This window comes from Oncorhynchus mykiss, chromosome 17 (assembly GCF_057628025.1).
Source record: "Oncorhynchus mykiss isolate SJ-2025 chromosome 17, ASM5762802v1, whole genome shotgun sequence".
Classification (NCBI taxonomy): Eukaryota; Metazoa; Chordata; class Actinopteri; order Salmoniformes; family Salmonidae; genus Oncorhynchus; species Oncorhynchus mykiss.
Window position 1 is genome coordinate 63,013,467 of NC_143038.1, and position 14,034 is coordinate 63,027,500.

Consider the following 14,034-nt stretch of genomic DNA (forward strand, 5'->3'; position numbering starts at 1 on the left):
CTGCTTCCATACACCTACAGCAGTATGTCCATATCTTCTGCTTCCATACACCTACAGCAGTATCTCCAGATCTTCTGTTTTCATACACTTACAGCAGTATGTCCATATCTTCTGCTTCCATACACCTACAGCAGTATGTCCATATCTTCTGCTGCAATACACCTACAGCAGTATGTCCATATCTTCTGCTTCCATACACCTACAGCAGTATCTCCAGATCTTCTGTTTTCATACACTTACAGCAGTATGTCCATATCTTCTGCTTCCATACACCTACAGCAGTATGTCCATATCTTCTGCTTCCAAACACCTACAGCAGTATCTCCAGATCTTCTGTTTTCATACACTTACAGCAGTATGTCCATATCTTCTGCTTCCAAACACCTACAGCAGTATGTCCATATCTTCTGCTCCAATACACCTACAGCAGTATGTCCAGATCTTCTGTTTCCAAACACCTACAGCAGTATGTCCATATCTTCTGCTTCCATACACCTACAGCAATATGTCCATATCTTCTGCTTCCATACACCTACAGCAGTATGTCCATATCTTCTGCTTCCATACACCTACAGCAGTATGTCCATATCTTCTGCTTCCATACACTTACAGCAGTATGTCCATATCTTCTGCTTCCATACACCTACAGCAGTATGTCCATATCTTCTGCTTCCATACACCTACAGCAGTATGTCCATATCTTCTGCTTCCATACACCTACAGCAGTATGTCCAGATCTTCTGCTTCCATACACCTACAGCAGTATGTTTATATCTCCACTGGGAAAAAGCTCTTCTCACCTCCTGACTTTCTGGTTAAATAAAGGTGAAATAAAAACTCTTCTTGACCATTTAGCCAGACACAACAAGACAATATAGGCCAGGAGTGGGCAACAGGTTGCCCGCAGGCCTGGCCTCCCTTTTGTAGGCCTGCGGATCCATTCGAAGTCTGTTCGTGGATCAGCAGTCACTCAATTAGCCCATGTCTGCCAATAATTTTTTGGATTGGTAAATTAGTCTAGCGGCCGGCTATCTAAACTCAAATATCATATTATAATCTGAAAACATTTATCTCCACCCTATGGTAAAATGTGTAGAATTGCAGGAGAATAATTTCTTTTGAAAAAGTCTCTCCGCTATCAATCTTTTGCTCGCAAAGAGGCAGGGCCCCCAAACAAAATGTAATGTACGGCCCCAAAAAGGCTAGGGCCAGCTCTGACTGCATGTGTGGGTATGGATGTGGGTACTCAGACCCGCGAGCCACAGTGGTCCCTCATGATGAGTTCAGATTTTACTGGCTGCCTCTCTGCACACCTACCTTTTAGCCTGACAGTGATGGATCATGGGTGATGGAGGCTGACATTTTCCTATTCTAATTGCTGCACACAAAACACGTAAATCTCAGCATATAAATAGCTCTGGGGGGTTCGAACCCTGAGTGCTGATTGGCTGACAGCCGTGGAATATCAGACCGTATACCACGGGTATTTATATTGCTCTAATTACATTGGTAACCAGTTTATAATAGCAATAAGGCACCTCAGGGGTTTGTGGCATTGCATTGCATCGTGCCTAAGAAAAGCCCTTAGCTGTGGTATACTGGCCATATACCACACCTCCTCGGGCCTTAAATATTACCCCTCCACAATTTTTCAGGAAGTACAAGAGGAAGTAAATCAGATTTCTGTAGTTGTAATTTCACTTTTATTAATGCACCAATCAAGAGAGAGTATGTAAATGTATTAATCATCAAAACACATTCCCACACATTGCTTTCTCCTTATTACACATAGCTTACTAAGCCCCAATGTACGTAGTCTAATCACATCAACTGTACATGAAAAAAGGCTTGTGAAATAGTCCTACACTTATTAAAAAATAGCACTATCTAGAACCTGAAAGGGTTATTTGGCTGTCCCCATAGGAGAACCCTTTGAAGAACCTTTTTTGGTTCCATGTAGAACCCTTTCCACAGAGGTTTCTACATGGAACCCAAAGGGGTTCTAAATAGGACCAAAAAGGGTTCTACTTAGAATTAAAAAGGGGTATCCTATAGGGACAGCTGAATAATCCTTTTAGAACCCTTTTTTCTAAGAGTGTACTACAAGCCCACCAAGCCAGAGTGAGGGTGGTTTTGCAGTGTGAAAGTGTGCCGTATTGCACCACAGTGTAGTATGGCAGTCAGGATCAGTTTTAAACCCAAGGGACGTGGCCTGCTGTGGTCCACAGAGCATGTCTGCCTGCCAGAGCTAAGACCCAGAACCACTGCTGAGGACTACTTGTTCAGGTGAAACAGAGGATACTGGGAGAAGAGTCCATTTCTCTGGCTGGGTCTGACATGGCATCCTACAGTACATCCCTATAGCCTATAATGCAGCACTACTTTTGGCCAGAGCCCATAAAGATGTTCACAGCCTCTCTGTGTGGACAAACATCTGTCATGATTCTGGCTTCTGGTTGGCTGTCATCGCCCCTGTTCTCGTTTCTGGTCACGCGCTTCTGTCTTTGTCTCTCCCTGTTATCACTTTTCACTAAGGGATCTTGGACATTTAGCTTGTGTGTGCATTTAGTGGCTGGCTTGGTATTACCCCACAGACGTCAGCTGGTTAGGGTGCACTGTCTATAAGGAAAGCTCTGCCCTATTAGCTACGTGAAATGACCTGCTAAGTGTGTGTGTGCTATGTTGAAAATAGAAAGCATAGCAATGGCCAGTGTTACGTGGCTCTCATGACTCACATCAGAAACTGACAGACGTTTTGAACTAATATTTGACTCCTGTGTTCTCTCTGTAGATTTACAATGAGAAGAAGAGTCAGTTTGACATCAAGAGGAACAATCCCAAGGACCTGGTGGAGAGGGTGGCACGAGACATCGCCAAGCTGCTCACTAGCAAGAGGAGAGCCCTGGAGGTAAGCGGATGCTACTGCACCTGTTAGAGAGTTGATGTTTCCAGAGGGGGAAATAGTTATTTTCATAAAGGAACATGCTGGAGGGGTTAGTTCCATATCTTCTTAAAGGGTTGCAATCAATCAAATGTATTTATAAAGCCCTTTTTACATTAGCAAAAAAAACAAATAATGCAGAAGCAGGGAAAAACTCCCTAGAATACAATTGTACAACTGAATGCATTCAACTGAAATGTGTCTTCTGCATTTAACCCAACCCCTCTGAATCAGAGAAGTGCAGGGGGCCACCTTAATCGACACCCACGACGCCCAGGGGTTAACTGGCTTGATCAGGGGCAGAACGACAGATTTTTCCTTGCCAGCTCAGAGATTCGATCCAGCAACCTTTCGGTTACTGGCTCGTTGCTCTAACCACTAGGATACCTACCGCTGTGGTTAGATAAAGGCAGGAACCTAAGAAGAAACCTAGAGGGGAACCAGGTTCTGAGGGGTGGCCAGTCCTCTTCTGGCTGTGCCGGGTGGAGATAATAAGAGTACATGGCCATTAAGGCCAGATTGTTCTTCAAGATGTTCAAATGTTCATAGATGACCAACAGGGTCAAATAATAATCAGTGGTTGTACAGGATGCAACAGGTCAGCACCTCAGGAGTAAATGTCAGTTGGAGTTTCATAGCCGAGCATTCAGAGGTCGAGGCAGCAGGTGCGGTAGAGAGAGAGTCGAAAACAGCAGGTCCGGGACAAGGTAGCACATCCGGTGAACATGTCAGGGTTCCCTAGCCGCAGGCAGAATAGTTGAAACTGGAGCAGCAGGACGAGCATGTGGACTGGGGTCAGCCAGGAGTCATCAGGCCAGGTAGTCCTGAGGCATGATCCTAGGGCTCAGGTCCTCCGGGAGGGGAGGGAGAGAGAGAGAGAGAGAATTAGAGGGAGCATACTTAAATTCACATATGACACCAGATAAGATATGAGAATTACACCAGATATGACAGACTAACCCTAGCCCCCCGGCACAGAGACTATTGCAGCATAGATACTGGAGACTGAGACAGGGGTGGGTCGGAGGACACTGTCGCCCCATCCGACGATACCTCCGGACAGGGCCAACAAGGCAGGATATAACCCCACCCACTTGCCAAGGCACTAGAGGAATATTAAACCAACGTACTACCCTGAGACAATGTTGAGTATAGCCCACGAACATCTCCTCCACCACACGAGCCCTAGGGGTACACAAAACCGTACAGGAAGATCACATCTGTGACTCAACCCACTCAAGTGACGCACCCCTCCTAGGGACGGCATGGAAGAGCACTAGTAAGCCAGTGACTCAGCCCCCGTAATAGTGTTAGAGGCAGAGAATCCCAGTAGAGAGAGGGGAGCCGGCCAGGCATAGACAGCAAGGGTGGTTCGTCGCTCCAGTGCCTTGCCGTTCACCTTCGCACCCCTGAGCCATACTACACTCAATCATAGGACCTACTGAAGAGATTAATCTTCAGTAATGACTTAAACCTCTTAAGTATCCGCCCCCTTTTTCAATTTTCGCCTAAAATGACATACCCAAATCTAACTGCCTGTAACTCAGGCCCCGAAGCAAGGATACGCATATTCTTGGTACCATTTGAAAGGAAACACTTTGTAGTTTATGGAAGGAATGTACGGGAATATAACACATTAGATCTGGTAAAAGATAATACAAAGAAGAAAACAACTGTTATTTTGTATTTCTTTGTAACATCATCTTTGAAATACAAGAGAAAGGCCATAATGTATTATTCCAGCCCAGCTGCAATTTAGATTTTGGCCACTAGATGGCAGCAGTGTATGTGCAAAGTTTTAGACTGATCCATTCAACCATTGCATTTCTGTTCAACATTTTGTATCAAGACTGCCCAACTGTGCCTAATTTGTTTATTAATAACTTTTCATGTTCAAAACTGTGCACTCTCCTCAAACAATAGCATGGTGTTATGTCACTGTAATAGCTACTGTAAATCGGACAGTGCAGTTAGATTAACAAGAATTTAAGCTTTCTGCCAATATCAGACATGTGCTATGTCCTGGGAAATGTTCTTGTTACTTACAAACTCATGCTAATCGCATTAACCTACGTTAGCTCAACCGACCCGTTTCAAGTTTCAACAGGAAACCAGTGCAGGGAAGGAAGTTAGCATTGATCAAATTTTGGGGTCGTAGTCAAGATTCTAGCAGCCGTATTTAGCACTAACTGACGTTTATTTAGTGCCTTATCCGGGTAGCCGGAAGGGAACGGAATGTCCTTGAAGATAGCTAGACAGGCCCTCTGATTAATTGCAGTTTGTTTCTTCACTGATGGCGTCGAGTTTCCCCCCCCCAAGAGAGAAAATATTGAAAATCAGTTCGGGATATTTCAAAAAGACAATCATAATATTAAGGCGCATGATAGAGTCACAGTTTGAACTAATCCCGAAAAATTTGATTTAAAAATACTATGTTGATGGGCCTTCTACTTTATTAGGTTGGATAACAGAGCAGTTAATACATTAATTAGGTTGGATAACAGAGCAGTTAATACATTAATTAGGTTGGATAACAGAGCAGTTAATACATTAATTAGGTTGGATAACAGAGCAGTTAATACATTAATTAGGTTGGATAACAGAGCAGTTAATACATTAATTAGGTTGGATAACAGAGCAGTTAATACATTAATTAGGTTGGAGAACAGAGCAGTTAATACATTAATTAGGTTGGATAACAGCAGTTAATACATTAATTAGGTTGGATAACAGAGCAGTTAATACATTAATTAGGTTGGATAACAGAGCAGTTAATACATTAATTAGGTTGGATAACAGAGCAGTTAATACATTAATTAGGTTGGATAACAGAGCAGTTAATACATTAATTAGGTTGGATAACAGAGCAGTTAATACATTAATTAGGTTGGATAACAGAGCAGTTAATACATTAATTAGGTTGGATAACAGAGCAGTTAATACATTAATTAGGTTGGATAACAGAGCAGTTAATACATTAATTAGGTTGGATAACAGAGCAGTTAACATGTTTGTTTCGCTCAAATCAGCTGTGCATTCATATCCATAGGATACTGTGAAAGCATAATTTTACCCAACCATATCTCCATTTGATAATCAGAGTTTATATTAATTTAAAGTAGAGCTAAGTTGGTTTATTTTTTTATAATGTCGCAGGCGAATGTCCTCTGAATCAATTTAGTTCATCATATTCATCATTTCATGAAATGTGTGTGCTGTATATTAAAACACTGGTAAACACACAGTGAGGAGAAGCATCCATAGAGGAGACCTAAAGCCTACAGGCAGAGGAGAAGCAGCCATAGAGGAGACCTAAAGCCTACAGGCAGAGGAGAAGCAGCCATAGAGGAGACCTAAAGCCTACAGGCAGAGGAGAAGCAGCCATAGAGGAGACCTAAAGCCCACAGGCAGAGGAGAAGCAGCCATAGAGGAGACCTAAAGCCTACAGGCAGGGGAAGCACTGAGCCATACTGCTCTGAGGGGGGAGGGAGCTGTACTCCACTCTCCTTCCCTCTGTGCTGCCTCTCAAAAGGGCCCTCGAGGCATAAGTGCTGCTGTTTTCACCAGTCAAGTCCCTTGAAGGAACATTTGAGGGTATCTTTTAACAGCACAGGGTCTCACATGAGAAGGCACAGTAACCCTGAGCAGTGCACCACAGCCTCTCCAAGGGACAGGCATGGCTAATTCTGTGGCACAGACCCTTAAAGTGAGAGGTATCACGATGTGCCCTGTGGTCGTGTCGTGTGTGGGAAGGAAATTGCACTGCTACTGACCCTCCGCTGCCTGTTTTGGCAGGGGTGCCCTGTGAGCTCAGTGCAGTGCCCAAGCCTCTCCCCTCCCCATGCCTGTGTGCCCATCGTGCCCATCCTCCTGCTGGCCTAACCTCCCGGACCACACGTCACCTCACATCCTGTCTCCACTGTTCACACAGGAGGGAGGAGAGGAAACGAGGTGAAAAAAGAGAAGTGATGGAATGAGAATGGCCCCTGAGGCTCGGGAAAAACCAGGGAAATTAAGTTCAGAAATTCATAGATTTAAAAATGAGCAATGAGAGAGAGATGGTTGGAATGAGAGAGAGAGAGAGAGAGAGAGAGAGAGGGAGACGGGGATGGTTGGAGAAAGAGACAGAGAGAGTGAGAGAGAGATTACTCTGGAATACACTAAAGGAGAGAACAGAGGATGGGGATTGTCACGGAGTCATTTTGTGGTAATTTAAGAGTACGAGGCTCATAAAACGACATAAAACCGTTCATTTGTTTCATTTCGCCACATTATACATTCTCATACTAAACAGAAAATTCATGACAGCTGAATCAATTCAACTCCACTCGGTATTCATACTGTATACAGTGGGAATGGAACCAGACTCCTTATGCAGAGTGGAGATAAGGATGTCTCAAACTCATATCCAGGTTGGTTGTGTTGATGTTGCTTTTTATACCAGCCAATTTCTACTTCCTCCTTAATGGTTATTTACTCCCATGCATTCTGAAAGATTGAAACCAGCACAGTAATCAGAATGGGAGCGACAAATAGCTGGAAATGTGAGTTGTGTAAATGCAAACCATTAAGTCCTTTCCTGGGATGGTCATACGTTAATATAAACTGGGTGGTTCGAGTCCTGAATGCTGATTGGCTGACAGCGTTGTGTCGTGCATAAAAACAGCCCTCGCTGTTGTACATTGGCCATATACCACACCCCCTTGTGCCTTATTGCTTAAGTAGACTGTGGGGGGGGAGTACGTTTATATCTGCTGATGAACAAATGCAAAGCGACTCTAAATGCTTAGTTCCAACCGCTGGAAATGGAAACCACCTCATAACACTCCAGGCTCTCTCATATACATTCATGTGAAATTGTATCCCGTCTTGGTAATGCCTCGACCCACTTGGCACAGACTTCAGTTCAATGTCTTTTCCATGTTGGTTCAACGTAATTTCATTGAAATTATGTGGAAACAATGTTTATTCGACCAGTGTGTGCCCAGTGGGAAGCTTTGAAACAACTGTATTGCATGCTGTTGTCATTATAGCATGGAGACAACATCCATCCATCCGTCTCCTGGCTTCCCTTCTCACCCTCAGCGGAAATCAGTGACGCTGTCCAAAGTAAGATGTTTAGCTGTGAAGTCAAGAAACACTATTCAGCAGTGAGCAATGAGTTTTAACCAGCAGGGGCCAGCAGTTTCAGGAACTCCTCCAGAATGATGATACAGTACAGTAAACTCTGGATGTGTTATTCTGTTACATGACAGGGGCCCTCCATAACTAATATCCTGTGGAATAGAGGAAGAGAAAATAGTGTTGCAGACTCAGAAATGTGTGTGTGTGCCTTTGTCTATGTGTGCCTGTGTGTTTCACAAGTGTGTGTGTGTCTGCGACAAGTGTGTGTGTGTGTGTATTATCTGAGCATCAAGTCACACACCTGAACACCTAGCTTTACGAGAGGTGGTTGTTTGACAGCCTTTTAACCGGGAGCATGATATAGAACAGAGGCCTCCATGTAACCCGTCAAGTGTATAAAACACCAGGCAGAAGTGATTTCTGTTGAAGTGATCTGGGCCTGCCGCTCTCTTCCCGGGTTCCTTCCGCTCCGTCTCTTCTCCCTCCGCTCTGTGTCTCAGCGGCAGCTGGAGGTACAGTTAGGCTGCTGTGTCCCTGCGAACCAGGCCCACACTCCTATAAACAAAGGTGCTACCTAGAACCTTAAAGGGTTCTTCGTCTGTACCCATGGGAAAACCCTTTGAAGAACCTTTTTTGGTTGTATGTAGAACACTTTTTGGTTCCAGGTAAAAACATTTTTCGGTCCCGTGTAGAACCCTTTCTACAGAGGGTTCTACATGGATTCCAAAAGAGTTCTAACTGGAACCAAAAAGGGTTCTACATGCAACCAAAAAAAGGTTATCCTATTGGGACAGCCAAATAACTATTTTGGAACCCTTTTTTCTAAGAGTTTAGTGAAATCTATGAACCAGGTCTGCATGTCTGGAGGCTGTGAACCAGGCCTGCTGGCGGCTGTGAACCAGGCCTGCTGATGGCTGTGAACCAGGCCTGTTGGAGGCTGTGAACCAGGCCTGCTGGCGGCTGTGAACCAGGCCTGCTGACGGCTGTGAACCAGGCCTGTTGGAGGCTGTGAACCAGGCCTGCTGGCGGCTGTGAACCAGGCCTGTTGGAGGCTGTGAACCAGGCCTGCTGACGGCTGTGAACCAGGCCTGCTGGCGGCTGTGAACCAGATCTGCTGGCGGCTGTGAACCAGGCCTGCTGGAGGCTGTGAACCAGGCCTGCTGGAGGCTGTGAACCAGGCCTGCTGACGGCTGTGAACCAGGCCTGCTGGAGGCTGTGAACCAGGCCTGCTGGAGGCTGAACATCCTGCAGGCTGTTAATCAAAGTCTGTATGCCAAGGAGGCAGCATGATAGGGGTGTCGATCAGGGTCTGTTGGATGGGATCTCTCATAGCACAATGAGAAGGGACTGATGGAATACAAAAAGGGACCAAGGTTGATTTGATCCAGTTATGTACATCTCTGTACTCCTCCACTATAGATTTGAGTTTATGTGTTTTAATTTGTTTTAATTTATGAAATCTTTTATCAAGTAGCTTATTCCCAGAACAGCAAAAAAGAGACACATTTATTTAACTAGGCAAGTCAGTTAAGAAAAAAATATTTACAATGACGGCCTACCCTGGGCCAAACCCAAACGATGCTGGGCCAATTGTACGCCGCCTTATGGGACTCCCAATCAAAGCCGGTTGTGATACAGCCTGGAATGGAACCAGGGTCTGTAGTGACGCCCCTAGCACTGAGATGCAGTGCCTTAGACAACCTTGCCACTCGGGAGCCCACATGTGATCGTATCTCAATGTAATCAAGGTATGAAATAATTTATATTTTAAGATACAACCTCTTTTTGGGCTTAGTTGTGCTCAATTTGCAGTGTACACATTTTTTACGCCCCCCCGATCATTAGCTGGTAACAGCTTTCTTCCTGGGAAGGAGAGGCAGACCAAAATGCAGCGTGGTTAGAGTTCATGTTTTTTTTATAAGAAAACTTAACATGAACAGAATACAAAACAATAAACGTGGCAAACCCGAAACAGTCCTAACTGGTGCAGCAAACACAAAGACAGGAAACAATCACCCACAAAATACCCAAAGAATATGGCTGCCTAAATATGGTTCCCAATCAGAGACAACGATAGACAGCTGCCTCTAATTGAGAACCAATCTAGGCAACCATAGACATACAATTTACCTAGACAGGTCCCAGCCCCATTAACATACACAACTACCTAGAAAGGAACCAGCCCCATAAACATACAAAACTACCTAGAAAGGAAACAGCCCCAAAAAATACAAAACTAACTGGAAAGGAAACAGCTCCATAAACATACAAAACCCCTAGACAAAGCACATAAATCCCCCATGTCACACCCTGACCAAACCAAAATAATAAAGAAAACAAAGATAACTAAGGCCAGGGCGTGACATAGCTATGACAGAAATTGTCCCGGTGCTGAATCTAGTTGTATACCCCTGTACGTATATAGTCTGTCAATGAATGGAGGCTTTTGGGCTGTATTGGTGATACACATATTGCTTTTCCTGTATATTTCACTTCATGGTTTCAGAGCTTAAATATTTCTGCACACCAGACAGACATCAATGAGTAAGAACTAACTTAGTTCCATGACAACGAGTTGGACCGCTTCCTTTCAGGTATCAAGGCAGGTATAAGCTTATGGTTTGACTTCTACAGCCAGGTGGGCATTACATAGTAGTGATGCTGACAGAGACTCTACAGTCATACTGATTGTGATTGTGAGGGAATGCAGGAGCTCTGACCGGACACTATGCAGGGATGGCAAAAATGCACTTGACAGAATGAGTCAGTCACCCTGCCTAAGACTCTGTTTCCCCTGGCCTGACCATGGATACTAAGACAACACAGGACGAGGGCGGGGTGGAGGGGGACGGGGACAGGGACTGTGACAGCTCTGTGTCATCTGTCATCGTGCTACACATACAGTAGATAAATAATTTACAAAGACACACACACACACTCGTAGACACACACCACACACACCACACACCACACCACACCACACACACATACGCCACATCGCCCAGGACCCTGACCGACTCCTAAGAGAGTCTGAAATGGTCGATGACTTGAGTCTGCATCCCAGCAATTTTTCAGACACCTCAGTGACTCACTTTAATTGGACAGGCACCCGGCACGAATCACCAATTTAAAACAGCTACATTTAGCCCTCAGTGATTTAAAGAGCCACAGACTAAAAATGTAAAATAAAAAAAGACACAATTGTATCACTACTACTTTAATATGCAGTAGAGATCTCCATTATTCTCAGAGTGAAATAGTCGTCAGTGGAAGTTCACAGATGGAGAGGTGTCTGAGGAAGTGTTGGTGGAATGTGGTTGTAGATTCAGCTGGTGCTGTTGAGGAGGAAGGATCATCTGGAGGAGTGGGCACGGCGCTGAGTATTGGTTATGACACTGCAGGAGGATCAGAGAGATGGTTACTGCTCATCCTCTCTCTCTGGTGACAGGAGAAGGGAGTCTGTGGGGTTTTGTTAACAGGTTCACTCTGCATCTTTCTGTTTATGTGTTTCATCTCTGTGTCCTGGTAATAAAGACTTGAGTGCTTCTTGTTTTCCAGAGGTATTCAACTCTATATCACCATGGTGGCGGTGGCGGAGGTGGTGGTTGTGGTGGTGGTGGTCGTGGTTGTGGTGGCGGTGGTGGAGGTGGTGGTTGTGGTGGTGGTGGTGGTGGTCGTAGTGGTGGTCACGGGGGTCGTGGTGGTGGTGGTCACGGTGGTCGTGGTCGTGGTGGTGGTGGTCGTTGTGGTGGTCGTGGTCATGGTGGTGATCGTGGTGGTGGTTGTGGTGGTAGTTATGGTGGTGGTGGTTGTCGTCGTGGTGGTGGTTGTGGTCGTGGTGGCGGAGGTGGTGGTTGTGGTGGTTGTCGTAGTGGTGGTCACGGTGGTTGTGGTCGTGGTGGTGGTGGTCGTAGTGGTGGTCACGGTAGTCGTGGTGGTGGTGGTCACGATGGTCGTGGTGGTGGTCGTGGTGGTGGTGGTCGTTGTGGTGGTCGTGGTCATGGTGGTGATTGTGGTGGTGGTTGTGGTGGTGGTTAGGGTGGTTGTGGTCGTGGTGGTGGTGGTCGTTGTGGTGGTCGTGGTCATGGTGGTGATCGTGGTGGTGGTTGTGGTGGTGGTTATGGTGGTTGTGGTCGTGGTGGTGGTTGTGGTCGTGGTCGTAGTGGTGGTCGTAGTGGTGGTGGTGGGGGTGGGTATTGTGCAGACATGACAGAGATGCTCTGTGACTCTACAGTCATACTGATTGTGATTGTGAGGGAATGCAGGAGCTCTGACCGGACACTATGCAGGGATGGCAAAAGTGTGCTTGACAGAATGAATCAGTAAGCTTCTGTTTCCCCTGGCCTCACCATAGAAACCAAGTCGACACAGATGGACCAGGACCAGGAGGGGATGAGGACTGGATTGGGGAAAGCTCTGTGTCATCTGTCATCGTGTTACACATAGATAAATAATTTACAAAGACACACACACGCAAACACATGCAAGCACTCACTGGTACACATACACCACATACACACACACACAATCATGCCTGTCCACGTGCATGCGTGCACACAAACACATCCACCCACACACTAACAGATTCCCAGGAACCTGACCCCCTCCTAAGATAGTCTAAGGTGGTCGATGACTTGAGTCTGCATCCCAGTGAGTTTTCAGATGCTTCAGAGACTCACTTTAATTTGACAGGCACCCGGCACGAATCACCAATTTAAAACAGCTACATTTAGCCCTCAGTGCTTTAGCCAGAGACTAAAAATGTTAAATAAAACATTACACAATTGCATCACTACTACTTTACTATAGACACTGAACAAAAAATAAACATGTAAAGTGTTGGTCCCATGTTTCATGAGCTGAAATAAAAGATCCCAGAAATGTTCCATACGCACAAGAAGCTTATTTCTCTCAAATGTTGTCCACAAATTTGTTTAAATCCTTTTAGTGAGCATTTCACTTTTGCCAAGATAATCTATCTACCTGTGGCATATCAAGAAACTGATTAAACAGCATTATCATTACACAGGTGCACCTTGTGCTGGGGACAATAAAAGGACACTCTAAAATGGGCCATTTCCACCAGAGCTGTTGCCAGAGAATGTAATGTTAATTTCTCTACCATAAGCCATCTCCAACGTCATTTTAGAGAATTTGGCAATACATCCAACTGGCCTCACAACCGCAGATCACGTGTATGGCATTGTGTAGGGGAGCGGTTTGCTGATGTCAACATTGTTTAAAGAGTGTCCCATGGTGGCGGTGGGGTTGGCAGGCATAAGCTACAGACAACTAACACAATTACATTTTAGTGATAGGCAATTTGACGAGTGTTGAGATCCTAAAGCTCATTGTGAAGCCAATTTTTTTTAAGGTATCTGTGATCAACAGATGCATATCTGTTTTCCCAGTTATGTAAAATCCATAGATTAGAGCCTAATTTGTTTATTTCAATTGACTGATTTCCTCATATGAACTGAAACTCAGTAAAATCTTTGAAATTGTTGCTTGTCGCGTTTATATTTTTGTTCAGTATAGGACAGATCTCCATTATTCTCAGAGTGAAATAGCCGTCAGTGGAAGTTCACAGATGGAGAGGTGTCTGAGGAAGTGTTGGTGGAATGTGGTTGTAGATTCAGCTGGTGCTGTTGAGGAGGAAGGATCATCTGGAGGAGTGGGCACGGCGCTGACTATTGGTTATGACACTGCAGGAGGATCAGAGAGATGGTTACTGCTCTTCCTCTCTCTCTGGTGACAGGAGAAGGGAGTCTGTGGGGTTTTGTTAACAGGTTCACTCTGCATCTTTCTGTTTATGTGTTTCATCTCTGTGTCCTAGTAATAAAGACTTGAGGTATTCAACTCTAAATCACCAGAAAAGACTAGTTTTAGAATACACAGATTATTCCAAACAGCACAAACATGGCAGCAGCTGGCGAGTCCACAATGCATGACGACAGCACCGGTGGCAA

At 45.1% G+C, this 14,034-nt stretch overlaps 1 protein-coding gene across 4 annotated transcripts in view; it reads left to right on the forward strand.

Annotated features, from left to right (window-relative positions):
• Positions 1-14,034, forward strand: part of LOC110493268 (voltage-dependent calcium channel subunit alpha-2/delta-2) — a 304,480-nt gene that overhangs the window by 103,069 nt on the left and 187,377 nt on the right. For all 4 annotated transcript variants that reach the window (XM_036948226.2, XM_036948227.2, XM_036948228.2 and 1 more), the window contains exon 3: positions 2,792-2,908. In XM_036948226.2, the coding sequence (XP_036804121.1) occupies positions 2,792-2,908 (117 nt within the window). The remainder of the gene's footprint in view (positions 1-2,791; positions 2,909-14,034) is intronic.